At 54.8% G+C, this 27,196-nt stretch overlaps 1 protein-coding gene and 1 pseudogene across 3 annotated transcripts; both read left to right on the forward strand.

Moving 5' to 3' along the window:
- The first annotated feature begins 229 nt into the window (after positions 1–229).
- Positions 230–26,913, forward strand: SMO (smoothened, frizzled class receptor). 2 transcript variants are annotated; one of them, XM_051848951.3, is made up of 13 exons: positions 245–1,047; positions 16,142–16,252; positions 16,830–17,035; positions 18,511–18,720; positions 18,890–19,062; positions 19,296–19,515; positions 19,608–19,731; positions 22,845–22,937; positions 23,257–23,365; positions 24,210–24,395; positions 24,791–24,939; positions 25,233–25,367; positions 25,585–26,913. In XM_051848951.3, the coding sequence occupies exons 3-13, from the start codon at positions 16,889–16,891 to the stop codon at positions 26,016–26,018; spliced, it is 1,980 nt and encodes a 659-aa protein (XP_051704911.1). In that variant the 5' UTR covers positions 245–1,047; positions 16,142–16,252; positions 16,830–16,888; the 3' UTR covers positions 26,019–26,913. The 2 variants fall into 2 exon arrangements, with proteins under 2 accessions (XP_002712105.2, XP_051704911.1); XM_002712059.6 differs by lacking the exon at positions 16,142–16,252 and having other exon boundaries at positions 230–1,047.
- On the forward strand, positions 14,857–15,249 carry LOC149127585 (eukaryotic translation initiation factor 1 pseudogene; annotated as a pseudogene). The gene has a single exon (XR_016231854.1). The product of XR_016231854.1 is annotated as a eukaryotic translation initiation factor 1 pseudogene (transcript).
- Positions 26,914–27,196: the final 283 nt, after the last annotated feature.

Raw genomic sequence — 27,196 nt, forward strand, 5'->3', positions numbered from 1 at the left:
AGGCTTTTGTTGCAATTCCGAGCCCCGATTTCCACCCGCGTCTCTCCCCTCGGCGACCCGGGCGGCGGCGAGCGGGGTCCCCGGGTCCCCCCAGCGCGGGCCCCTCGGAGCGCCGGGGAAGCCGACGTTAGCGCTCCTCCTCTCCAGCTGCCCCTCCCGCCCCTCCCGCCCCAGTCCCTCCTCCAGCCCCGGCGGGCGGGCTTGGCTCGGCGCGGCCGGTGCATTCCAGAGAGCGGGGCCAGCCGAAGCAACAAAGGAGCCGGGGAGTCGGCACGGAGAGCTCGGGGGGCTGCGGCGCGCTCGGGCGGAGGCGGTGGCTGGGCCGCTGGCTGGCGCGGGGCGGAGCCGGGGAGCTGGTGCCGTACCCCCGGCTCGCGCCTCGCCTCCCCCGCGGGGCCGGGAGTCGATTTTAGCGGTGGGAGAAGGAATGGTGCTGGGGAAAGGGGGTGCAGGGGGGGCCCGGGGCTGAAGACTTTGTGGATTGCCGGGCGAGGGCGAGCAGAGCTGTGTGTCCCCGCCCGGGCCTCCGCCGCCCAACATGGGCCCCGGGTTCCAAAGTTGGCGAAGTTGGGCGCCGAGGAGCCGGGGCGCGCGGAGCGTCGCTGGGGGCTCGGCCCGGGACTCGCGGGGCGCGCAGGCCGCCTGAGCCGCCTCCACGGCCCCCAGAGTCGTGCGTGTGGCCGAGGGGCGCCGGGGCTTCTGCTGAGTTGGCGGGTTTGGCCATGGCCGCTGGCCGCCCTGCGCGGGGGCCGGAGCTCCTGCTGCTGGGGCTGCTGCTGCTGCTGGGGGCCCCGGGCCGGGGGGCGGCCTGGAGCGGGAACGCGACGGGGCCTGGGCCGCGCGGCGCCGGCGGGAGCGCGAGGAGGAGCGCGGCGGCCACGGGCCCTCCTCCGCTGCTGAGCCGCTGCGGCCGGGCCGCGCACTGCGAGCCGCTGCGCTACAACGTGTGCCTGGGCTCGGCGCTGCCCTACGGCGCCACCTCCACGCTGCTGGCCGGGGATTCCGACTCCCAGGAGGAAGCGCACGGCAAGCTGGTGCTCTGGTCCGGTAAGCTGCAAGCGGGGCGAGGGGGCGTCGCGGGCGAGAGCGCGGGGCAGGAGGGGACCCTCGGCCACGGCTAGGGGAAGGCGAGGAGGTGGAGGAAGCGGGTCACAAAGGGCCCGAGCCGGAGGAGTGAGCCAGAGCCGGGGGAGGGGCTGCAGGGCTGGGTGGGGGGGCCTCCGGGACGGGGCCGGTTTTAAAAAGGGGCGCTGCCCACCTGCTCGGGAAGCAGCCCCTGGGGGTCTGAGGAGGTGTTTGACCTTGGAGTTGGGGAGGAAGAAGGGCGTGATGGGGGTCGGAAAAGATTGAGGCATTTGGAGGGAGAGAGATGGGGGAAAGAACCGAGAGAGGTTCGTGAAGGAAAAGAACCCCCGTGGTGATGAAGAAGCAAGCACCCGGAAGGTTCTGGAACTCTTACTGTGGGGAACTGTGAGTTTGACCTGCACTCGCGGGAGATTTCAGTTTTCCTCATCCGAGAAATGGGGACTCTGGTCCATGCCAGAGTTAGGAAGGAATATGGCAGTTCTCACAAATGTCGGTGTGCTCTTGGGAAATTGGATCCTCAGGCTGTGCCCCGGGCTGCAGAAGGAGATTGAGCCTGGGAGATGGGAGCCGCGGCCACCTCTCTGGTGGTTAAGCCTTTCGGAGCCGCCCTTCTGCAAACTGAACCCAGTCCCAATCGTGGGTGCTGCGGGTTAGCTCCCCTCTGGCATGCTGTCCCAGGCAAGGAAAGTGGCCAGTAAGGTTCCAAACCCATGCGAGAGAAAGAAAGGCAGGAGTTGGAGCAGATCGCCTGTTGACAGGCCTGGGGTGCCAGGTGGCTGGTGAGACGCTCCCTAATGCTTGGCCACTGCAGTGCTCAGCCTCTGCCGGATGTTGGCCAAGGCCATCAGGTTTCTGGCTTGGTGCAGATGCTGGAGGAGGAACTTGGAGGATGGTACCTGTGACGTGGAGCTGCAGGCTCTCTGGGGATCAGGTTTTTTTTGTTTTTTGTTTTTGACAGATAGTTAGACAGTGAGAGAGACAAAGAGAAAGGTCTTCCTTCAGTTGGCTCACCCCCCAAATGGCCGCTACAGCCGGAGCTACGCTGAAGCCAGGAGCCCGATGCTTCTTACTTCCTTGGGTGCAGGCGCCATCCTCCACTGCCCTCCCGGGCCACAGCAGAGAGCCGGACTGGAAGAGGAGCGACTGGGACTAGAACCCGGTGCCCGTGTGGGATGCCGGCGCCACAGTCTGGAGGATTAACCTAGTGAGCCACGGGGCCGGCACACAGGGATTAGGTTTTAAAATAGGCATAGAAGGCAGAAAACGTGTGTAATCAATAGTAGCTTCGAGAAATCTAACCTACCATAATGTAAGGTCCATGTGATTTTGCATAGGTGCCTCCTTTTATGATTATCTGCTTGCACAAATGTAGAACCTATAGCAATGTCCAGGATCTAATTCGTATCTGCAGAGGACTGAAAGAGTAAAAACAGAATGGGAAAGCAAGCTTAAGCAAGGTTTCTCAGCGCACCACCTGAAGCAAGACTTGTGTTTTGGAAAACGCTGTGTGGGTGGGTGTCTGAGCATGGGAAGCTCACCCAGTGCTGAGTAGCTGACACTAGGAGATGAGACCTACGGTGGAATTCTCCCAGGCTGCGTGCGTGTGTGATGCCGCCTGCCAGCGGTTACCATCTGCCCAGCCCTTACTCCCGAGGGCAGCTACTGAGCAGGCACAGTAGATGAGTTAGATCCATCTGCTGGTTGCACAGGTTCGAATCTCACTGGCTGTGCCTGCGGGATGCTGCAGAGGAACCAACACCGAGCCCAGGAATAGGAGGTCACTGTTCTCTCTCCTTTTTCTTTTCTTTTCTTTTGGGACAGGCAGAGTGGACAGTGAGAGAAAGAGACAGAGAGAAAGGTCTTCCTTTGCCGTTGGTTCACTTCCTAATGGTCGCCGTGGCTGGCGCACCACGCTGATCTGAAGCCAGGAGCCAGGTGCTTCTCCTGGTCTCCCATGTGGGTGCAGGGCCCAAGCACTTGGGCCATCCTCCACTGCCCTCCCAGGCCACAGCAGAGAGCTGGACTGGAAGAGGAGCAACCGGGACTAGAAACTGGTATGCTGGTGCCACAGGCGGAGGATTAGCCTATTGAGCCACGGCGCCAGCCCTCTCCTTTTTCTTAAAGATTTATTTTATCTATTTGAAGGGCAGAGAGAGAGAGAAAGAGCACACGAGAGTGAGCTTCCATCTGCTGGTTCACTCCCCAAATGGCCAAAATAGCTGGGACTGGGCCAGGCCAAAGTCAGGAACTAGGAACTTCATCAGGTCTCCCACATGGGTGCAGGGGCCCAGGAACTCGGGCCATCTTGCGCTGCTTTCCCAGGCACATTATTAACAGGAAGCTGGAGCTGCCACCATCCGCAGTCCTTCAGCTCAGTCCTGCTGTGCTGTGTGTTCAGTTGCACCCTTTCTGCTTTGGTCTCTCTGCCTGGCATTCTGTGAAGTCCCTCCAGAAGCAGATGGTGGCGTGAGCTGGGTCAGTGGGTGAGGAGAGTGAATTTGAACCACCTGTGAGAATCACGGCGCTGGCTTCATCTGGGAGCCACTGGCTAGCGGTTTGTGCTCCAAGGATTTGGTGTTAGCCATGGTCCGTGTCACCGGCTCTTGGAGGTTTTTGTGAGTGATGTAGGTTACCTTCATTTGTGCAAAATTTTGCGGGTAGCAAGGTGCTTTTCACTCTTGCAAAGCCTCAGCAAACTGAGTTCACGGCCACCCACTCATCCACTCAGTTTTTTTTTTTTTTTTAAGATTTGTTTATTTATTTATTTATTTATTTGAGAGGCAGAGTTACAGACAGAGAGAGAGGGAGAGACATCCATCCACTCCCCAAATGGCCACAAAGGGCGGAGCTAGGCCTATCTGGAGCCAGGAGCTTCTTCTAGGTCTTCCGTGCAGGTGCAGGGCCCCAAGGATGTGGACCATCTTCTACTGCTTTCCCAGGCCCTTAGCAGGGAGCTGGATTGAAAGTGGAGCAGCCAGGTCTCGAACCAGCATCCATATGGGATGCTGGTGCCGCATGTGGAGGGCTTAACCTGCTGTGCCACAGCACCGGCCCCTCACTTGTGTGTTCAGTGCTTGTTCTAGGTCACAACCTGGATCAGGTTCTAGGCATATAAAGCTGAAGATCAGAAACATGATTCTTGCTGTCACGAGGAAGACAGGTGCTTCAACACGTTAGTAATACTGTGAAAGACACTGTGATGCTGTGGGGTGCTGCAGGAGCGCCGATGGCTTTCCCGCACCAAGGCAGGTCTCCTGAGGCACTGCTACCCATCCCATGACTTGAGACATAAACAGAAATGACCTGGGCCTCCGGAGGCTCAGAGAGGGAAGGGTAAGAAGAGGAGAGTAGTATGTACAGAGGTATGGAGGCAGGAGGGCCAGGTCATTTTAAAGAAGCCTAAGAAGTGGAGAGTAGATCTGGACCATAGCATGTGAGGGGTAGAACTGTCAAAATAAGACCTAAAGAATTAGAAAGAAAAGGGATGAGTTCCCCATGTTAAGGTTAGATGCTATTCAGAGGTTGATAAGGAGCCATCAAAGGCTTATTTATCTATTTGAGTGGCGGGCGTGCACACACACACACATGCACACAGAGTTCTCATCTGTTGGTTCACTCCCCAAATGTCCACAACTGGAACTGGGCCAGGGCCGGAGGAGGAGCTGGAACTCAATGCAGGTCTCCCACATGATGGCAGGGACCCAGCTACTTGAACCCTCATGTGCTGCCTCCCAGGGCGAGTATTAGAAGGAAGCTGGAGTCAGGAGCCAGAGCTGGCACTGGGAACTGAGCCCAAGCATCTGGATTTGGGGGCATCCTAACGTGTCTTCACCTCCTGCCCCACTGGAGGCTTTAAGCAGGCAGAGACATTTGCCCTCCAGAATGCTCTCTCTGCATGGAGAGACCAGGGGAGCAGGCACGGCCTGCAGCCGGCTGCAGGCCCTGAGTGGCTGGAGCAGTGTAGGTGAGAGCTGCCGTGGTCAGGACTCGGGTGGCAGCAGGGAGGGCGTGGACAGATCCGAGGCAGAGCCAGGAAGACTTGGTGCTGAGTTGGCTGCGGGGTGTGAGTGGGCAGTAGGAGCCGGGCTGGGAGGGGAGGCGATGTCCATCCCTTTGCCCTGGACAGAAAATGCTCACGCAGGAGCAGGCTGAGGAGGACGGCATGGCTTCAGCTTGGACTGCGTGAGTTAGGGGTGCTCCTTGGATGTCCAGGAGGAGATTCCCAGCAGGTCTGTGGATAGAAGCTGCTGGAGAAAGGTGGACACTGTGAGCTTCGCGGGCCCAGCTTGGCCTGACTTCCGGGTCTGGGTGGAGCTCCGGTCTCTCCTGTGTCTTTCTTCTCTCTAGACTTGGACATCAGCAGTTCCACATCTCTTCCCGTTTCAGCTGGGTTCCAGGCTCACCAGACAAGCAGACTGTTGTCTGTGGTTCACCTTTGGCCAAATGGGGTTTAGTGAACGGGGCAAGAGGCAGAGAGGCCTGCAGCCGGCAAGGGAGCCAGATCCCTGGGAGCCGGCGCGTGGCTCTGTGCGCCGCCACGGTGCTCTGTGTGTGCAGGGGTGTGGCCCTGTCCCCTAGCAGGGGTGCAGACAGCCAGGCAGAAAGGGACAGAGAAGCTGGGGGGAGGGGGATGTCATCGGTGATGGGTGACAGTGAGTTATTTGCAGGGAGCAGATTCAGGAAATTTTCTTTAAGGTTATTAAACCTGGCTGATGATCAGCACCAGTTAATATGTATATTTGGGGGACATAGTATAAAATGCAGAAAAGTGCCCACAGGTCCCAGTTGTCATTTTTTGTTGCTGATATTTGACACGTTAATTGTGAAATATAGCATGTACACAGGAAACTGCCCTAAACACAAAGGGACCAAATAATAAAGAACTGTATCTTTTCTTTGTTTATTTAATTTGAAAGGCAGAGACAGAGAGAGAGAGAGAGAGAGATTGAGAGAGAGAGAGAGATTGAGATTCTGTCTATCTGCTGGTTACTCCCCAAATGGCCACAGCAGCTGAGGCTGGACCAGGCTGGAGCCAGGAACTTCATCTTGGTCTCCCATGTGGGTGCAGGGGACCAAGTACTTGGACCATTGTCTGCTGCTTTCCCAGGTGCACTAGCAGGGAGTGGGATCAGAAGTGGAGCAGCTGGGACTTGAAATTGCGCCCACATGGGATGCCGGCACTGCAGGCAGTGGCTTAACCCACGGTGCCACAACGCTGGCCCCATCTGTCATTTTTTTTTCTTTAAAGATTTCATTTATTTGAGAAGTAGAGTTGCAGGCACACAGAGTGAGAGAGACAGAGAGAAAGGTCTTCCATCCACTCATTCACTCCCCAGATGGCTTTAATGGCTGGAACTGAGTTGATCTGAAGCCAAGGAGCCATGGGTCTCCCACATGGGTGCAGGGGCCCAAGGACCTGGGCCATTTTCCACTGCTTTCCCAGGCCACAGCGGAGAGCTGGATCAGAAGAGGAGCAGCTGGAAGTAGAACCAGCATCCATATGGGATACAGGTGGAGGCTTAGCCCACTATGCCACAGCACTGGCCCCTGCCATGTTTTTTGACTCCATGTTATTTTGTAACATTCTTCCATGCATTGCAGTTCATCTCATTGCTGAGTAGTATTCCATTGAATGAATATCCATTTTGTACAGTATTTAAATTGTCTCTAATTTTTGCTGTGAATGACATTACTGTGAATGTTTTTTGTTTTTTTTTTTTTTTTTTTTTTTTTTTGGTATATCCTTGAGTGGCTGGCCTAAGTTTTTTCAGATCCATATTTAAGAAATCGGGTTGCTAGAGAATAGTACCTTCATCTTATACCAAACTGTTTTCCAAAGTGGTTGCACTGACTTAGGTCCCCAACAGCCGTGTATAAAGTCATAAGTGGTCCAGCTCATCCCTGATAGTTGCTGTTGTCAACCTTTACATTTCTGCCACTCTGGTGAATATGTTGCGGGGTATATTTGCAGTTTCAATCACACTTCCCTGCTTACTAGTGGAAGTAAGCAGTATTTCGGGTGTTTATTAGCCATTTGGATTTTTTTTTTCTTTTGGGAAGTATCTATTCAAATCTATGGTCCTTTTTTTTTTTTTTTTTTTTTTTAATAGGGTCACCTGTCATTTTTGTAAGCTTTGTAGGAGTTCTTCATATATGCTAGGGAAGTCTTGTGTTGTGTACATTGCGCTGTGGCGCAACGGGTTAAAGCCCTGGCCTGAAGTGCTGGCATCCCATATGGGCGCTGGTTCTAGTCCCGGCTGCTCCTCTTCTGATCCAACTCTCTGTTATGGCCTAAGTCTTTGGGCCCCTGCACCCACGTAGGAGACCCGGAAGAAGCTCCCGGCTTCAGATTGGTGCAGCTCCTGCCATTGCAGTCATCTAGGGAGTGAACCTCTACCTCTCTCTGTAACTCTCGTTCAAATAAATAAAATAAATCTTTAAAAATAAAAAGAAAGTGTCTTCTCCAGGTCTCCCACAAGGGTGCAGGGGCCCTAGCACTTGGGTCATCTCTCACTGCTTACCGAGGCCATCAGCAGGGAGATGGATAGGAAGTAGAGTAGCTGGAACTCGAACTGCTGCCCATATGGGATGCCAGTGTTGCAGGCAGAAGCTTAACCTCCCTCACCACAGTGCCAATCCCAGTATCTTTTTTTTTTAAATTACCTTGACTATCAAATTTATTCATTTGCTTCAGAAATATTACTAAAGACCATTCTGTGTTATTTATTTAACCTTTCAGGTAATAGAAAGAAGATAAATATGTCTCTCTCTTTTTTTAAAGATTTATTTAGTTATTTGAAAATCAGATTTACACAGAGAGAGGACAGGGGGGAGAGAGAGAGAGAGAGAGAGAGAGAGAGAGAGGTCCTCCATCCGCTAGTTCACTCCCCAACTGGCTGCAACAGCCGGAGCTGTGCCAATCTGAAGCCAGGAGCCTCTTCCGGGTCTCCCACGCGGGTGCAGGGGCCCAAGGACTTGAACCATCCTCTGCTGCTTTCCCAGGTATATTATCAGGAAGCTGAATTGGAAGTGGAGCAGCCAGGACTGGAACCAGTGCCCGTATAGGATGCTGGCACTACAGGCTAGGGCTTCAACCCACTGTGCCACAGCCTCAGCCCCATCGCACTATCTTTTATTTTGTGGATTGCCCTCTCATTCTTTTTGAATCTTTTGTTGAATAGAAGTTCTAAATTTGCTAAAATATCTATATCTATATATTTATTTATTTTATTTATTTATTTTATTGGAGGAAGAATAGGAGAGAGTGAGTGAGAGAGAGCACATTCTCATCCCCCAGTTGTCCACTCCTCCAATGCCCTCAACAGCCAGGTCTGGGCTAGACCAGAGCCAGGGCTGGGAGCTCCGTCCAGGTCTCCCACGTGTGTGTCAGGGACACAACTACTTGAACCATCACCTGCTGCCTCCCAGGGAGTATTAGCAGGAAGCTGGAATCCAGAGTGAAGCTGGCACTTGAACGCAGGCACCTTGATACAGGATATATGTCCCAACCTGGATTTTAACTGCTAGGCCAAATACCCACCCTGACGTTCTGAACTTTAATGTAGTCACTTATCAAATTTTTTACAAGTGCTTATTGTGTCTTGTTTAAAAAATATTTTCTTACTCTAAGTGATAAAATGCTCTCGTGTTATCTTTTAAAAGCTTTATAGGTTTGGGCCGGCGCCGCGGCTCACTAGGCTAATCCTCTGCCTTACGGCGCCGGCACCCCGGGTTCTAGTCCCGGTCGGGGCGCCGGATTCTGTCCCGGTTGCCCCTCTTCCAGGCCAGCTCTCTGCTGTGGCCAGGGAGTGCAGTGGAGGATGGCCCAGGTGCTTGGGCCCTGCACCCCATGGGAGACCAGGAGAAGCACCTGGCTCCTGGTTCCTGCCATCGGATCAGCGCAGTGCGCCGGCCGCAGCGCGCCGGCCGCGGCGGCCATTGGAGGGTGAACCAACGGCAAAAGGAAGACCTTTCTCTCTGTCTCTCTCTCTCTCACTGTCCACTCTGCCTGTCAAAAAAAAAAAAAAAAATCTTTATAGGTTTGGCCAGCGCCGCGGCTCAGTAGGCTAATCCTCCGCCTGCGGCGCCAGCACACCAGGTTCTAGTCCTGGTCGGAGTGCCGGATTCTGTCCCAGTTGCCCCTCTTCCAGGCCAGCTCTCTGCTGTGGCCCAGGAGTGCAGTGAAGGATGGCCCAAGTGCTTGGGCCCTGCACCCCATGGGAGACCAGGAGAAGCACCTGGCTCCTGCCTTCGGATCAGCGTGAAGCTGATAAAAAAAGCTATAAAAAGCTTTATAGGTTTTCTTATCATTTCAGCCATATAATTCACCTGGAGTTGAGTTTTGTAGATCTCTAGTTTCATATGGATGTTTTCCCACATCATTTGTCTAAAGGAATATATTTTTTTTTTTGACAGGCAAAGTGGACAGTGAGAGAGAGAGACAGAGAGAAAGGTCTTCCTTTGCCGTTGGTTCACCCCTCAATGGCTGCTGCAGCTGGCACATTGCACTGATCCGAAGGCAGGAGCCAGGTGCCTCTCTTGGTCTCCCATGCGGGTGCAGGGCCCAAGGACTTGGGCCATCCTCCACTGCCTTCCCGGGCCATAGCAGAGAGCTGGCCTGGAAGAGGGGCAACCGGGACAGAATCCAGCGCCCTGACCGGGACTAGAACCCGGGGTGCCGGCGCCGCAGGCGGAGGATTAGCCTAGTGAGCCGCGGCGCCAGCCTAAAAGGAATATCTTTTTAGGGCTGAGTGATCCAGTGGGTTAAACCTCCCCTTGCCAAGCTGGCCTCCCATCTAGGAGCACTGGTTTGAGTCTTGGCTGTGCTGCTTCTGATTCAGCTTCCTGCTAATGCTTTTGGGAAGGCAGCAGATGGTGGCCCAAGTACTTGGGCCTCTGCCACCCACATGGGAGACCAAGGAGGAGTTCTTGGCCCTGGTTCCTGGCTTCAGCCTGGCCCAGACCCGGCTATTATGGCCATTTGGGGAGTGAACTGGCAGACAGAATCTTCCTCCCTCCCTCTTCTCTCCCTCCTCTGCCTTTCAAATAAATAAATCTCAAAAAGTAATGTGTTTTCTCCACAATTTTTCTAGAAGTCATATACATGTGTCTATTTCTGAGATCCTTTTCCTGTCCCATGGTCTGTTTGCTGACCCCTCGCCAATTTCACACCGGCTCCGTTACTTTATCTGTGTAGCATGGTTCTAGACTTTCTTTGAGCTTTGGACCTTTTAGTCACTCTGATCAACATAGCGTTTTTAAATTCATAGAGTAAAGCACATAGGATTTTTTAAAAGCGTGTAGAATTACCAAGGACGTGAATTCTCTTTAAATACAGTTATCCAATATATTAAAAAACAAGTATGGGGCCGGCGCCGTGGCTCAATAGGCTAATCCTCCACCTTGTGGCGCCGGCACACCGGGTTCTAGTCCCGGTCAGGGCGCCGGATTCTGTCCCGGTTGCCCCTCTTCCAGGCCAGCTCTCTGCTATGGCCAGGGAGTGCAGTGGAGGATGGCCCAGGTGCTTGGGCCCTGCACCCCATGGGAGACCAGGAAAAGCACCTGGATCCTGGCTCCTGCCATCGGATCAGCGCGGTGCGCCGGCTGCAGCGGCGGCCATTGGAGGGTGAACCAACGGCAAAGGAAGACCTTTCTCTCTCTGTCTCTCTCTCTCACTGTCCACTCTGCCTGTCAAAAAAAAAAAAAAAAAAAAAAAAAGGGAAAAAAAAAAGGAAAAAAAAAAAAACAAGTATGATGCCTAATGAAGTATATGTGAGAGTCTTTATTAACAAATAAGTAAGATGCAGTGCAGGCTTAATAACCACTATAATGTCGCGGTGGTAATGAGCACCTACAATATTTTGAGATCTCTGCATCAGAAATATCTGATTTTGCTGGCTTGTTGTGGTGCAGTGGAGTGAGCTGTGTCTTGTACTGCCCCCATCTCGTATCAGAGTGCCTGGTTTGATTCCTGGCTATTCAGCTTCCAATCCAGCTCCCTACTAGTGTGCCTGGGAGGCAGTGGAGGATGACCCAAGTCCTTGGGCTCCTGCCACCCACACAGGAGACCCGGATGGAGCTCCAGGCCCTGGTTCCTGACATCAGCCTGGCCCAGCCCTGACTGTTGCAGGCATTGAGCAGTGAACCAGCAGATGGAAGATCATTTTATCTGGCTGCTCTCTCTCTCTCTGTGTCCCTTGCCTTTCAAGTAGATGAAAATAATAAATAAATAAACATTTTTAAGAGTCTGTGGGGGCAGGGATTTAGCAAGCTGGCTGTTCTGAGGCAGTTTCGTTTGGGTTGAAAAGCTGGTTCCCCACATTGGCTTCCCAGCACTGGCTTCTGACTCCAGCTTCCTGCTAGTGCAGACCTTGGGAGGCAGTGGTAATGACTGGGGTAATTAGGTCCCTGAGTTACAGAGAGAGAGAGAGAGAGAATCTTCCATCTGCTGGCTCACTCCCCAAATGGCTGCAATGGCTGGGGCTGGGCCAGACCAAAGCCAGGAGTTTCTTTTGGGTCTCCCACATGGGTGCAGGGGCCCAAGCCCTTGGGCCATCTTCTACTGTTTTTCAGGGTGCATTAGCAGGGAGCTGGATCTGAAATGGAGGAGCTGGGACTTGAACCGGTGTCCATTCGGGATGCCGGTGCTGCAGACAACTTCTTAACCCACTGTACCACAGCATCAGGCCCCATAAAATAAGTTATATCCTATTTCTGCTTCCAGCTACTCATTTTCCCTCCCCAGAGGCAGCGGTTTTTGGGTATCCCTTTAGCAATGTGGATGTGAGTCCTGATACAATGTTTCCTTAGTCATTCCTCCCTCTCCCAACCGGCACCACACTCTCAGGACTGATCTCCACGCCACTGAGTTTGTTTAATAACTCATAGTGGACCTCATTCCATTTCAGTGCCCATTTCGTAGCCCTGAATATTGTCCTATTATATTGATGTATGCTATTTTATTTAGCTGGTCTCCTGTTGATGCATATGGACTCAAGCCGTTTCTGCTCTTTTGCTGCTACAGTGTTAAGAGAATAATGTTGTATATTATCTTTAGGAACATATGAAGTGGAATTGCTCGTATAAAATTTTGATAGATCATGCCATATGGTCTCCACAAACATTTACTGATTTCTGTTCCTACCACCAACATATAAATGGACCAGTTTTCCCTAATACTCTTGACAATACTGTGTTTTCAATTTTATCATTTTAAAAGTTAGAAACTTGCGGTGCAGTGGGTTACGCCACTGCTAGTAACACCAGCATCGTGGCCCGAGTGCCCGGCACGCTGCCTGCAGTTCACCTCCCTGTTGGTGGAGCCTGCAGACAGCAGTGATGGCTCAAGTGCCTGGGTCCCTGCCACCTTTGTGGGAGACCCGGATTGAGTTCTGGGCTCCTCGCTGTGGCCTGGCCTGGCCCTGGCTGTTGCCCGCACTTGGGGAGTGAACCAGCTGCAGAAGATAGCGCTCGATCTCTCTGCCTTTCAAGTAGAAGGGAATGAATAAACATTTTTAAAAATCATTGTAGTTTTATGTCCCATTTATTTTATTAGGAGTCTGGTTGAGTCTCTTTCTGCTTTTAAAGGCCATTCGTATTTCCTCTGTGGGAAAGGCTCTGTTTGTCGTTTGCCCATCTTTCCACTGGGTTATGCACTTCTTAGTGACTTGGGTGAGCTTTATGCATAGAAGGAAGTAAGCTCTCCACCTGTGATATGCATTGGAAATGTGTTTCCTCAGTCTCTTGCTTTTCCTATGACTTCTGCCCTACTGAATTTATCTATTTTTCTTTTGCATGTTTTCTTTCCCTCTTTTATTTCATGGTTTATAGATTTCATGTCATGGTTTAAAAGGCCTTCTCAGGGCCAGCACTGTGGTGTAGCAGGTTAAGCCATCCCTTGCAACGCAGGCACCACATATGGGCGCTGGTTCAAGTCTGAGCTGCTCCACTTTAGGTCCAGCTCCCTGCTAATGCTCCCGGGGGAGTAATGGAGGATGGCCTAGCTGCTTGGGCCCCTGCACCCACATGGGAGACCCAAAAAAAGTTCCTGGCTCCTGGCTTCAGAATGACCCAGCTCTGGTCATCGCAGCCATTTAGGGAGTGAACCAGCAAATGTAAGATTGATCTCTCTCTCTCTGCCTTTTTCTCTCTCTCTGTAACTTTGACTTTCAAATAAAATAAATAAGTCTTTTATTAAAAAAAAAAAGGCTTTCTCCAAGTTTTGAAAAATTATTTTCTGTCTTTTATTCCAATACTTTAATTTTTTTAAAGATTTAGTTATTAATTTGAAAGGCAGAGTTACAGGGAGGCAGAGAGAGAGAGAGAGAGAGAGAGAGAGAGAGATCTGCTGGTTCACTCCCCAAATGGCCGCAACAGCCAGAGATGAGTCAATTTGAAGCCAGAAGCTTCTCCTGGGTCTCCCATGTGGGTGCAGGGGCCCAAGCACTTGGGCCATCTGCCACTGCTTTCCCAGATCATAGCAGAGAGCTGGATCAGAAGTGGAGCACCCAGGACTTGAACTGGTACCCATATGGGATGATGGCACTTACAGGTGGCAGCTTTACCCACTACACCACAGCGCCAGACCCCAATACTTTAATTTTAAAAAGTTTATTTATTTACTTATTTATCTGAGAGAGCGAAAGGGTGCTCCCATCCACTGGTTCACTTCCTAGATGCCCACATGGCTGGGGCTGGGCTGAGGCTGAAGCTGGGTGCCGGGGATGCAAACGAGGTCCCCCACATGGTGTCAAGAACCCAGCCACTTGAGCTATCATCTGCTGCCTTCCAGGGTCTGCATTAGCAAGAAGCTGGGGTCAGGAGTTAGAACCATGTATTGAACCCACAGGGCAGTAATTTGTTCTTAATTAGCTATTTTTGTTCCATCTGGAATTTACTTTTATGTAAGAAAGGAGGCTAAGGATCTACCTTATTTTTTCCTCACATGGCTTCTTTTTTTTAATAAATTAATTTATTTGAAAGTCAGAGTTACACAGAGAGAGGAAAAGCAGAGAGAGAGAGAGAGAGAGAAAGAGAGAGAGGTCTTCCATCCTCTGGTTCACTCCTCAATTGGCTGCAATGGCCAGAGTTACGCAGATACGAAGCCAGGAGCCAGGGGCTTCTTCCAGGTCTCCCACGTGGGTGCAGGGGTCCAAGCAGTTGGGCCATCTTCTACTGCCTTCCCAGGCCATGGCAGAGAGCTAGATCAGAAGAGGAGCAGCTGGGACTAAAACCGGCGCACATATAGGATGCCAGCGCTTCAGGCCAGGGCGTTAACCCACTGCACCACAGCACTGGCCCCCTCACATGGCTTCTTAATTGTACTGTAAGATTCAAGTGTATTATATTTATTTGAAAAGTGGAACGAGAGAGAGAGAGAGAGAATCTGTCATCCACGGTTTCATTCCCCAAATGTTAGCAACAGCTGGGGTCTGGGCAAGGCCAAAACCAGGAGCAACTCCAGCCAGGTCTCCCATGTGAATGGCAGAGACCCAAGAACTTGAACCATCACCTGCTGCCTCCCAGGGTGCACACTAGCAGGAAGCTGGATCAGAAGTGGAGCTGGGACTCAAACCAGACTCTTCAATATGGGACCCAGGCATCCCAAGTGGCTGTACTGCCGGATTGACCCCCAAATTACTCATTTTTAAAAGCTGAAGTTACCTGGCAAGCCTGGCCCCGACTCTGGGGCCCAGGTTCCGGCCGGTTGCATCAGCCGGGTGGGGCGCAGCCTGCCAGCCCGGGCTCTGACGACACGTGATCGGCTTCTGAGGGCGGGCCTCGGACCCCTTTGCTGATGCAAGTAAGGGTGATGACCTGCTTCCTGCTGGCACTGAGGATTATATCCATATAAGAATTCAACAGAGAAACGGCAGGAAGACCCTTACTACTGTCCAAGGGATCGCTGATGATTACGATGAAAAGAAACTAGTGAAGGCGTTTAAGAAGAAGTTTGCCTGCAATGGTACTGTGATTGAGCATCCGGAATATGGAGAAGTGATTCAGCTGCAGGGTGACCAGCGCAAGAACATATGCCAGTTCCTGGTCGAGATTGGACTGGCTAAGGACGACCAGCTGAAGGTTCATGGGTTTTAAGTGCTTGTGGCTCACAGAAGCTTAAGTGAGGATTTCCTTGCGATGAGTAGAATTGCCCTTCTGTCCCTTGTCACAAGTTTAAAAACCTCACAGCTTGTATGATGTAACCATTTGGGGTCCGCTTTTAACTTGGACTAGTGTAACTCCTTCATGCAATAAACTGAAAAGAGCCAAAAAAAAAAAAAAAAAAAAAAAAAGCTGAAGTTACCACAATATCACAAAAGAACAGAAACATCACAACATAGTTATCAATTGCCTTACGCTCCTCTGGAAGGAGCTTCCCTGCCCTACCTAAAAGCTATTGGTTAATAAACATTTAATAGTTTATTTAATTACTTTGAGAGGCATAGTTGCAGACAGAGAGGAGGAAAGACAGAGCGAGAGGTCTTCCATCCGCTGGTTCACTCCCCAGATGGCCGCGACAGCCGAGGCTGGCAGGAGCTTGCTCTGTACCTGGGATGGACACAGAGCTGCAAGTGGTCAGAGGCCTCGGACAAGAGCAGTGAGAGCTAATGTTTCCCCAGGGCTACTGCCTGAGTGTTTAGCAAGTTATCGCCCTCTGCACAACAGTGCCATGAGGTAAATCTGGGATGCCCATTTTACAGATGAGTGCATTGAGGCTAAGGTCACACAAACAGGAAATGGTGGTGCCAAGATTTGGCTCCTGGCCAGACTGAGCACAGGCCTGTGCCCCTTACCCTTTCAGAGAGCAGGTGCCTGTGCCGCCACAGCCACCACGTGGGCTCTCACGTTCTCAGATTTGCCCAGTGCACCTTCTTTCTTGGGAAATAAAGTGGGTGCTCCTGAGGCAGGGATGATTCGACTGGGGTGAAGGGGCTCGAGGCGGAGTGAGTGTAGCCCCTGGGACGAGCAGGTGGAGGCCTGGGCCGGGGTGAGGGTGCGGGAGCCCCCGCCTGCTTCTGTCCGCTGACAGCGTCTTTCCTCCCTCTGCACTGGACAGAGCCTCCTCTGTTTCTCTCCATCTGATCTCCTGTCTCCTCTGGCTTTGGGGTGCCTGGCTCCTCTGACTACTTCTTAAGCCCCCACCTCTTCTGTCTCTCACCTCCGCTTGGTAAGAGGAACACGGGTTCGGGGGTCTGGGCAAGGGGCAAGGGAGGCATCTGGGGAATGGGCCTGGGGGTGGGGGGCAGGCTGCACAGCCCCTCACACCCCTGGAAGAGGCCTTTGAAAGGGAAACGCCCTCCTGGACTCCCAGCCAGAGACCCAGCCACTCCCTGCCAGGGTGTTTGAGTTAGCCGCTGTGTTTGAATCACCTTAGTGTAATTACGAGACACACATGGCCCTGAATTACACACAAGAGACCCGACGGAGGGCTGGCACCCACAGCGCCCCAGAAATTCCTGGGCTGTCCTGCAGTCACCGCCCCTAGAGGGGGTGGGCGCTTTTTGGTTGTTCCAGTGACTCAAGGGCTCTCCCCGTGTCTAGTGGGCAGGGTCAGGGGGTGCTTGTGACAGGCCTGCAGCACAAAAGGACTGTCCCACCTGGATGCCCTGGTGAGAAACGCTGTGCCTGGTGGGTCTGAGCAGTTGTGCCCATCGCGGTGGGCGGTGAGGGGTGCCACTCGGTCTGTGGGTCAGAGGGAGGAGGGGTCTTGCCCACAGTATGTCCACACTGCCACCATCCCCCAGGCCTCCGGAATGCCCCCCGCTGCTGGGCAGTGATCCAGCCTCTGCTGTGTGCCGTGTACATGCCCAAGTGTGAGAATGACCGGGTGGAGCTGCCCAGCCGCACCCTCTGCCAGGCCACCCGGGGCCCCTGCGCCATCGTGGAGAGGGAGCGGGGCTGGCCCGACTTCCTGCGCTGCACCCCTGACCACTTTCCGGAAGGCTGCCCGGTGAGTGCCCTGTGGGGCGGAGGTCGGGGCCCTGCGGGCTGGGCTGGAGCAGGCATGGGGCAAGGCCCGGCAGGAAGCTTTCCCGGGACAGCTGAGTCTGCAGCCGTGGCGAGCAGGGGCCACAAACCCAGGCTTTAGCCCCTCCACCCAGCCAGTCCCTCAGGGGTTCACGATCGCACAGCCAACAGCTGTTTCGAGCACCCGCTGGGTTTGGTGTTCGAGTTTTTGGGAGTCGGGGTGACAGGCGCCTATCCTCAGGTTGTTTGTCAAATGCGTGGGGGTCAAGGCGTGCACGGGTCGATCAGCAGGAAACACCGTGACCTCGGGTGCATGCAGCTCTGGGAGGCAATGATAATAATGACAGTGACCATGATAGCAGCCACACAGTATTATTTACTGCACGACAGACCCCATTATGTGCATTTTACATCCAAGTATTCATTTAACCCATAGATCATATCAGGAAGCCGGCACTTTTACTGGCTTTTTTATTAAAAAACAAACAAACAAAGAAGTATTAGTTTGTAGTTTTCTTCTGATGTTTTTGCTGGATTTGATTTTTTTTTAGATTTTATTTATTTATTTATTTGAAAGGCAGGGCTACGCAGAGGCAGAGGTAGAGAGAGAGAGAGAAAGAGATCTTCCATCTGCTGGTTCACTCCCCAGGTGGCCGCAAAGGCCGGAGCTGTGCCAATCTGAAGCCAGGAGCCAGGAGCATTTTCTGGGTCTCCCATGTATGTGCAGGGGCACAAGGACTTGGGTCATCTTCCACTGCTTTCCCAGGCCATAGCAGAGAGCTGGATTAGAAGTGGAGCAGCTGGGAGTCGAACCAGTGCTGATATAGGATGCCGGCACCGCAGGCGGTGGCTTCACCTGCTGTGTCACAGCGCCCGCCCCTGGATTTGGTTTCAGTTTAACACTGGCCTCACAGAACGAGTTAGCAAGTGTTCCCTCATCTTCTGTATTTTGGAAGATTTTGTGAGCTTGCTAGATTTCAGCCCGAAGTTAGCTAGACCAAGAAAGAAAAGAATATTCAAACTGCTAAAATCAGGAGATAAAGTGTGGTCATTCTATTGAGCTTACAGAAATAAAAATGATTTTAAGAAATTGGGAACAATGTTTTACTAACAAGCTAGGATACACAGATGACATGGGCAGATTTCTAATGGCACTCAGACTACCAGAAATAAGGCAAGAAGTGGTAAATCTGAATAGCACAATAGCGACTAAGGTTGAATTGGTCATTGGAAACCTCCCAGTGGGGCTATACTATTCTAGAGAATGAACTGAGGCACAGAGAGGTCGCCCAAGTTGCCCAAGGCTGCACAGCCATCGAGCGGCAGGGCCGGCGTTTACGCCCCGGGAGCGTGTCTGTGGTCAGCGTGCCAGGCTAGCCTGGTACCTTTTCCTAAGCGAAAGGCTCGCGCCTCAACCACCTCTTCCTTTGCGCTGCCTTCTCCCTCCCCGGATGCCAGAACGAGGTGCAGAACATCAAGTTCAACAGTTCGGGCCAGTGCGAAGCGCCCTTGGTACGGACCGACAACCCCAAGAGCTGGTACGAGGACGTGGAGGGCTGCGGGATCCAGTGTCAGAACCCGCTCTACACCGAAGCCGAACACCAGGACATGCACAGCTACATCGCCGCCTTCGGCGCCATCACAGGCCTCTGCACGCTCTTCACCCTGGTCAGCCGCGGGACAGCCGGTGGTGGGAAGGGAGCCCCGGGGGCGTGGGGGGCGCTGGAGAGAAGAGGCCTTGGGGGGACGGGCACCCCAGGAAAGGGTCGTTTTCGAAGGGGCTGGGTTCAGATGAGGGCAGCCGCGGCAGCAGATCAGCCCTGCTTCTCTCTCCCAGGCCACGTTTGTGGCTGACTGGCGGAACTCGAATCGCTACCCTGCTGTCATCCTCTTCTATGTCAACGCATGTTTCTTCGTGGGCAGCATCGGCTGGCTGGCCCAGTTCATGGACGGGGCCCGCCGGGAGATCGTCTGTCGGGCAGATGGCACCATGAGGCTGGGGGAGCCCACGTAGGTGACCGGGGCCCCGGAGGGGAGGGTGGAGCTCGGTCCTATGACCCGGTTGCGGCCTCTGGACCTTGTATGTTTGCACCTGTTCCCAGGGGCCTCTTCTCCAGCTCCTGTGAACCGGGCCTGACTCAGCAACCTGGGATCTGGGGGGTGGGGGGGTGGGGCGGGAGGGAGACCTGGTAGAGGGAGCATAGTGGGGCCTCCCCAGTCACACCCAACATGTGCACACACAGCTCCAATGAGACCCTGTCCTGCGTCATCATCTTTGTCATCGTGTACTATGCCCTGATGGCTGGCGTGGTCTGGTTTGTGGTCCTCACTTACGCCTGGCACGCCTCCTTCAAAGCGCTGGGCACCACCTACCAGCCTCTCTCGGGCAAGACCTCCTACTTCCACCTGCTGACGTGGTCCCTGCCCTTCGTCCTCACCGTGGCCATCCTTGCTGTGGCCCAGGTAGGTGACTGGCAGGGGCGGGAGTCCCAAGTGGAGTGGGCTTGGGGGCGGGGCCAGCGGCCCACTGGACCTCCCTCCCCTTCCTGCTGCAGGTGGACGGGGACTCTGTGAGCGGCATCTGTTTCGTGGGCTACAAGAACTACCGATACCGTGCCGGCTTCGTGCTGGCCCCCATCGGCCTGGTGCTGATCGTGGGAGGCTACTTCCTCATCCGAGGTGAGTGAGAGTGAGGACCAGGCTGGGGCCGGGCAGGCAGCAGAGCACCTGCTGTGTGTGAGTAGCTGCTGGAAGCTACTGCCCTGCCGCCTTCCCCAGGACCACAGCTAGCTCCTGCAGGGCCTGGGTGCCAGGTCCAAGAGGGGGCCTGCAGGCAGATGCAGCAGTAGGCACTGGCTGCAGGACAGCACCAGTGCCCACAGGAAATGCACCCCTTCCTTCAGAACCTTGGCCAGGGCTCACTGTGTGGAGGGCAGCTTGGCTGGGTTCCACCCCCATCCGTCCTTGGCCAGGTGCACGTGTCTGGTGAGCGTCTTATGTGACCTACGCAGGCCACCTGGACCCAGAGGGGTCTTGGCTGTGTGTGTACACTCATGTATACTTAACAGTTTCAGGAGCATGGTTTGCACCTTCCCGGCCCCAACACAAGCTTGTGTGTGCGTGCTCACACCCGCACGTGCACAGGCAGTATTTGCAGCGTGCTGGATTTGCTGTTCCAGCTTCACTGTCTCAACCTGCCAGTCCTTTTTGTCGGGTTTTCTTGTTTGCGCCCAGAGCTGGGAGCCTTCTGTCAGCCTGTCTCTTCCTCCCTTTTCAGCAGAGCGGGCTCCACTCTGTGCTTGGGTTTGTGCTGGCTGCCTACATTAAAAGCTGTCCGTGCTGACATGTGGCAGATGTGCAAAATGCACACTGTATTTCAAAGACACAGCTCCTTCTCTCAAATGTGAGATTTCTCAGTGATAGTGTCTATATGCATTATATGTTGACATGATTAATTTTGATATATCAGGTATTTTTTTTTAAGATTTTATTCATTTATTTGAGAGGTAGAGTTACAGAGAGAGGAAGAGATAGAGAGAAAGGTCTTCTATCTGCTGGTTTACTTCCCAAATGGCCACAACAGCTGGAGCTGAGCCGATCCAAAGCCAGGAGCCAGAAGCTTCTTCCAGGTCTCCTAGATGGGTGCTGGGGCCCAAGGACTTGGGCTGTCCTCCTCTGCTTTCCCAGGCCATAGCAGAGAGCTGCTATGGACTTAGAACCAGTGCGTCTCTGTAACTCTGCTTTTCAAATAAATTAATAAATCTATTAAAAAGGAAGAGGAACATCAGGGACTCCAACTGGCACCCATATGGGATGCCAGCACCGCAGGTGGAGGCTTAGCCTACTACCCTACAGTGCTGGCCCCAATGTATCATTTATATAAAATATCCTAAGTTAGTTTCACTTCTTTTTACTTTTTCTAAAAATTTGAGTGGCAGTCTAGCCCAGGCCAAAGCCAAAGCTGGGAGCTGGGAACTCAATCCAGGTCTCCCAGTGGGTGGCAGGAGCCCAGATAACCCAGCTGTCTGCGCCATCACTGCTGCCTTCCAGGGTCTGCATCAACAGGAAGCTGGGGTCGGGAGCCAGAGGCAGGCATCAAACTCATACTCTCTGATATGGAATGCAGGCATCTTTACCACTAGGCCAAAGGCCTCCTCCTCTCTTGACTTTTTTACTGTGGCTATAAGAGCATTTGAATTATGCATCTGGCTTATTTTTCATCTGACAGTTCTGTTCTTAAGATTTATTTTTATTTATTTGATAGCTACTTTTAAAAAAAAATTATTTATTTGAAAGGCAGAGATACAGAGAGAAAGGCAGATATATCTTCCATCTGCTGGTTCACTTCAGGGCTGAGCCAGGTGGAAGCCAAGAGCCAGGTGGAAGCCAAGAGCCAGGAGCTTCTTCTGAGTCTCCCACTTGGTTATAGGGCCCCAAGCACTTGGCCCATCTTCTGCTGCTTTCCCAGGTGTGTTAGCAGGGAGCTGGATCAGAAGTGGAGCAGCTGGGACTTGAACCAGCATCTGCATGTCTTGCTGGCACTGCCGTTGGAAGCTTAACCTTCTATACCACAGTGCCAGCCCTGATAGAGAGGGAGAGAGAGAGAGAGAGAGAGAGAGAAAGTAATTTTCCATCCACTGGTTCATTCTTCAAATGGCCACAATGGTTGGGGCTGGACCAGGACAAAGCCAGGATCCAGGAACTTCTTCCAGGTCTGTCACTTGGGTATAGGGTCCCAAGTAATTGGCTGTCTTCCATTGCTTTCCCAGGCCATTAGCAGGAAGCTGGATGGGAAATAGAACAGCCAGGACTCAATTGGATGGAGCCCATATGGGAAGTCAGCATCGCAGACGGTGGCTTTACCTGCTAAATCACAATGCCAGACCCTGTTTTTGTTTTTAAGATTTATTTATTTATAGTGGGTAAGGCCACTGCCTGCAGTGCTGGCCTCCCATATGGGCACCTGTTCGAGTCCCGGCTGCTCCACTTCCAATGCAGCTCTCTGCTACGGCCTGGGAAAGTAGTAGAAAATGGCCCAAGTCCTTAGGCCCCTGTACCTGCATGGGAGACCTGGAGGAAGCTCCTGGCTCAGAAAGGCCAGATCTGGCCATTACAGCCATTTGGGGAGTGAACCAGCAGATGGAAGGTCTCTCTTTCACTCTCTCTCTGTTTCTGCCTCTCTGTAATTCTGCCTTTCAAATATATAAATAAATTTTTTTAAAGATTTTTTTTGAAAGGCAGAGCAACAGAGAGAGGAAGAAAGAGAGAGAGCTCCCCTTGCTGGCTTACTCCCCATGTGGCCGCACCAGCTAGGGCGGAGCCAAGCTGAAGCCAAGAGCCTGGAACTCCATCTTGGCCTCCCAAACATGTGTCAGGGGCCCAAGTACTTGGGCTGCCCTCCACTGCTTTCCCAGGCACATTAGCAGGGAGTTGCATCCAAACCAAGCAGTCGGACTCAAACCAGCACCCAGATCTGGGTGGCTGGAGCTGCATCACACTAGCACACACCTGCTCCCTGCCGGTCCTGTTCGTGAGTCCCTGTCCGAAGCGCTTGGAGCTGGCCACGTTACTTAGGAGCAGGCAGATCAGGACCCGGCTTTGTCTTCTCAGTCGTCTGCCTGGGCTCCTTCCCGGTCACCCGCGTCCATGGAAGATGTGCCACCAGCGTCTCTTTCTCAGCACACATGCAATCAGACCTGGACCCCAGGGCCGCGGGACCCTTCCCCGACACCCAGCCCTCCCAGCAGAGCCACCCCCCCCCCACTAATGCTTGAGCTCCCCCTTCTGTCCAGGAGTCATGACTTTGTTCTCCATCAAGAGCAACCACCCCGGGCTGCTGAGCGAGAAGGCGGCGAGCAAGATCAACGAGACCATGCTGCGCCTGGGTGAGTGGCGCCTGGGACCTCGGTCTGAGGGCAGGGCCAACCCGGGACCTTTCCTGGGCTCTGGGGCCCTCTGGGTGCAGTCAGTCAGTGGGACAAGTTGGCTCCCATGGGGACGAGGACAAGGGGCGTGTGTGTAGATGGTGATGAGGGTAGCGGGGCAAAACGAGGCCTTCTCAGGTGGAGAAGTTCAAGTTTGGGCCAGAGTGCTTCCCCATGGTGTCTTCCCGCCCACTGGGCGGACACCCCGGCCCTGCACGGCTGTAGCAGCAGCCAGGCGGCCAGGCTCAGTGACCACTTGTGCTGCCTCCGTCTCCTGCAGGCATTTTCGGTTTCCTGGCTTTTGGCTTCGTGCTCATTACCTTCAGCTGCCACTTCTACGACTTCTTCAACCAGGCTGAGTGGGAGCGCAGCTTCCGGGACTATGTGCTGTGAGTGCGGGCGGGGGGCTCAGAGGGCACGGTGGGGGGAGCTGCGTCAGCCAGGGCCCTGCCTCACTGATGGCATGAGCGCCCAATACACTACCTGGCCTTGAACTTTGCCAGACCTGGCAAACAGCCTTCAGGTCCCTGCTCACCCCTGCCCTTCCCTGCACACCCCCTGGGCTTTCTCCCTGCTGTGTCCGTGGCTGCTTGGGAGCCGTTTCAGAGTCTGGCTCCTCGGGCTGACTCTGTGTAGATGGCAGGAGTTAATCCCCTTCTCATTGTGGGCACCGGCACACCGGGTTCTAGTCCCGGTTGGGGCGCCGGATTCTGTCCCGGTTGCCCCTCTTCCAGTCCAGCTCTCTGCTGTGGCCCAGGAAGGCAGTGAAGGATGGCCCAAGTGCTTGGGCCCTGCACCTACATGGGAGACCAGGAGGAAGCACCTGGCTCCTGGCTTTGGATCGGCACAGTGCACCGGCTGTAGCGGCCATTTGGGGGGTGAACCAATGAACCAACGAACCAACGGAAAGAAGACCTTTCTGTCTCTCTCTAACTCTGCCTGTCAAAAAAAAAAAAAAAAAAAAATCCATTGAAAGGGGATACTCCCTGCCCTGGCTGCCCCAGACTTGTTCTTAAAGGCTCCAGCTTCCAGGCCGCGGAGTTTTGATTAAACCACAGCACCGTCTAGGTCCCTGCCCCAGAGATTGGATTTAATTGCCTGGGGTGGGGCACAGACAGCAGTAAAAGCTCCCCAGGAGACTCTAATGAGCGAGCGCCCAAGGTTGAGCATCGGCAGTGGGGGGGGGGGGGACCTCAGAACGCCTCACCTGCTTACCCCTGCCCCTCGCTGCAGGTGCCAGGCCAATGTGACCATCGGGCTGCCCACCAAGAAGCCCATCCCCGACTGCGAGATCAAGAATCGCCCCAGCCTGCTGGTGGAGAAGATCAACCTGTTTGCCATGTTCGGAACTGGCATTTCCATGAGCACCTGGGTCTGGACCAAGGCCACCCTGCTCATCTGGAGGCGCACCTGGTGCAGGTGGGGTCAGCAGCCAGCCTGTCCCGCCCACTCTCCTGTCTTTGGGCTTTGTCCTGTCCTCCTTCCAGCCCAGCCTGGGGCAGCCCTTTTTCACTACGCTGAGAACCCAAAGCTGCCTTCTTGGCGGCTCACCACTGCCCCCTGGTGACACCTCCTGCTCGTGGGCGGCCTGAGGCCAGGGCCAAGCGTGGAGCCCACAGCCGGCGAGTGCTTTAGAGGCAGGCACACGGGGACCTGCATTTCCTGTCCCCTGCTTTGTGGAGGAGGCATCCACTCAGTCTTTGAGGGGCCCTTGAGAGCCTCCTTCCCCGGAAGGAATGGGATTGCCTCCCTTTCCAGAGAGCCGTGCCTCCATCCCCCACCCCACCCCAACTCCTGTCCGCGCCCGCCCCCAGGCTGACGGGGCAGAGCGATGACGAGCCCAAGAGGATCAAGAAGAGCAAGATGATCGCCAAGGCCTTCTCCAAGCGCCGCGAGCTGCTGCAGAACCCGGGCCAGGAGCTCTCTTTCAGCATGCACACCGTCTCCCATGACGGGCCCGTGGGTAAGCCGCCGCCCCCAGGCTGGGGTGGACACTCACTCTGCTCCAGCCCCGCGCCTCCCTCTCTCTCCCCACTTCTGGCTCTCCAGTTTCCCTCTCTGGGCCAGAGCTGCTCAGGGGTCCAAGAACTGGATTTCTGGCTTCCACAAGGCCTGGTGGTCCCCGCCAGGCCTCGCCTCGCCGTCTTTAGGGGCGGAGGGCGCAGGACGAGCCTTCTCCAACAGCTGGAGGAGGAGGAACCTGCTAGGAGCCCCAGAGTCATGTGTCTCCCCTCTGCTCCTCCCTACCCTCCACAGCTGGCTTGGCCTTCGACCTCAACGAGCCCTCCGCCGACGTCTCCTCCGCCTGGGCCCAGCACGTCACCAAGATGGTGGCTCGGAGAGGAGCCATTCTGCCCCAGGACGTGTCTGTCACGCCCGTGGCAACGCCAGGTATGAAGGTCCAAGCTCCCATAGCAGGGCAGGATGCACGTAGGATGCACAGAGGCTGGGCCGGCTGGCACTGGGGTAGTAGGGGCGGCCAGGGGAGGACCTGAGTGTGCGGCCGAGTAGTGGACCCCGGAGCTCCCAGTGTAGGGGGTGTGTGGAGAGAAGGGGTGGCGGGCACGGAGCGAGCCGGGCGCCAAACTGTGCCCTCCTCTCTGCGCAGTGCCCCCTGAGGAACACGCCAACCTGTGGCTGGTGGAGGCCGAGATCTCCCCGGAGCTGGAGAAGCGCATGGGCCGGAAGAAGAAGCGGAGGAAGCGGAAGAAGGAGGTGTGCCCGCTGGGGCCGCCCCCGGAGCTGCACCGGCCGGCGCCCGCCCCTTCCACCAGCGCCGTCCCGCGCCTGCCGCAGCTGCCCCGGCACAAGTGCCTGGTGGCTGCAGGTGCCTGGGGCACCGGGGAGCCCTCCCGACAGGGAGCCTGGACCCTGGTCTCCAGCCCCTTCTGCCCGGAGTCCAGTTTGCGGCAGGATCCGTTTCTGCCCAGCGTGCCGGCCCCCACGACCTGGGCTCAGGGCCGCCGCCAGGGCCTGGGGCCCATGCACTCCCGCACCAACCTCATGGAGGCAGAGCTCATGGACGCAGACTCGGACTTCTGAGCCTGCGCAGCCGGACCTGGAGCAAGTACTGGCTGCGGCTCCTCTTCCTCCCTGAGAACCGTCCCCAGGGAGCACCCTCCCAGGAGAGCTGTGTGTGTGTCTGGCTCAGAGCAGCAGGACTGTGGCAAAGAGCCTATGACATCCCCACAGGCAGGCCTCACCCCAGGGCAGGGCCCGGGGCACAGGGCTTGGGCCCCACTCATGGTGCCTGGCACACAGCGTCCATCTCCCACGGGGTCACCAGGTGTGCAGAGCCTGTGGGAGGTGGCGCCTGGCAGGCAGCCTTGACAGTAGCTGGAGTTGGGGATGTGTGGCTTGTGACTGGCAGGTGCAGGCTGGCGACCCTTGTCTGTGCTGAGTGTCCCCTCTGAGACCAAAAGGGTCTGTTGTTAGCCCTTGTGGCAGAGAACAGGGCTGCCTTCCTCCTCCACGTGGTTGTGGGGCTGCGACCTCTCTGAACAGGTGGCGCCAAGCCCAAACCCTTCCTCCCATCTCCAGCACCCTGGCGTGTCAGTAAGAGCAGGCCGGCCTCCCGAGGGTGGCTTCAGGCCGCGGAACTCCGTCTCCAGGTGCCACCTGGCTTCAGCCCTGGAGCCTCGGCGTGGGGTGGAAGCTGCGAGGGGAGACACGGCATCTCCTGCTGGTGTCTGTCCAGCGGGGACGGAGCCTTGGACTTGAGCAAGCTGCGGTAGCTTCAGGCCAGCAGGAAGGCTTCCTCCAGCTCTGCCCGACGTGGGCAGGGAGAGTCCTGTCTCCGCAGCCTCCAGCATGTCCCCAAGGCCCCACCCTGAAGAACCAGACAGCAGGAAGCCTTAGGAGCTGGCTGGGTTCCAGGTGAGGGGCACGGGGAGGGGAGAAGTATAAACAGTAAATAAAAGGTTTTTGTATAAACTCAGCGTCGGCCTGGTCCCTGTCCCTTTTGTCGCCCACGCCCTCCCACAGCTAACGTGGTCGCCGCCGACAGACGTCTGACGTCAGCTTATCACGCTGGCTGTTGGCTCCATGTGAACAAAAGCATGCCCGTGGCACAGCTGCCTCGCTGGGCACCGATCACAGGGCACAGGCACGCAGCTTGCCTCTGGAGAGACAGAAGTGAGTCTCCCGGGTTGCAGCCTCAGGCCCCGCCCCTGGGCCCTTTACCTGGGGTGTCAGGCGGGCCAGGTGTGTTCTGCACAGCT

Source organism: Oryctolagus cuniculus, chromosome 3, assembly GCF_051225735.1.
Source record: "Oryctolagus cuniculus isolate XC-2025 breed Fujian yellow rabbit chromosome 3, ASM5122573v1, whole genome shotgun sequence".
Taxonomy (NCBI): Eukaryota; Metazoa; Chordata; class Mammalia; order Lagomorpha; family Leporidae; genus Oryctolagus; species Oryctolagus cuniculus.

Coding starts and splice junctions, on each gene's coding strand:
- SMO (XM_002712059.6), top strand. CDS start 723: ATGGCCGCTGGCCGCCCTGCGCGGGGGCCGGAGCTCCTGCTGCTGGGG. Junction 18,721..18,889: donor TCTGCACGCTCTTCACCCTG/GTCAGCCGCGGG, acceptor TCTCTCTCCCAG/GCCACGTTTGTGGCTGACTG. Junction 19,516..19,607: donor CCATCCTTGCTGTGGCCCAG/GTAGGTGACTGG, acceptor TTCCTGCTGCAG/GTGGACGGGGACTCTGTGAG.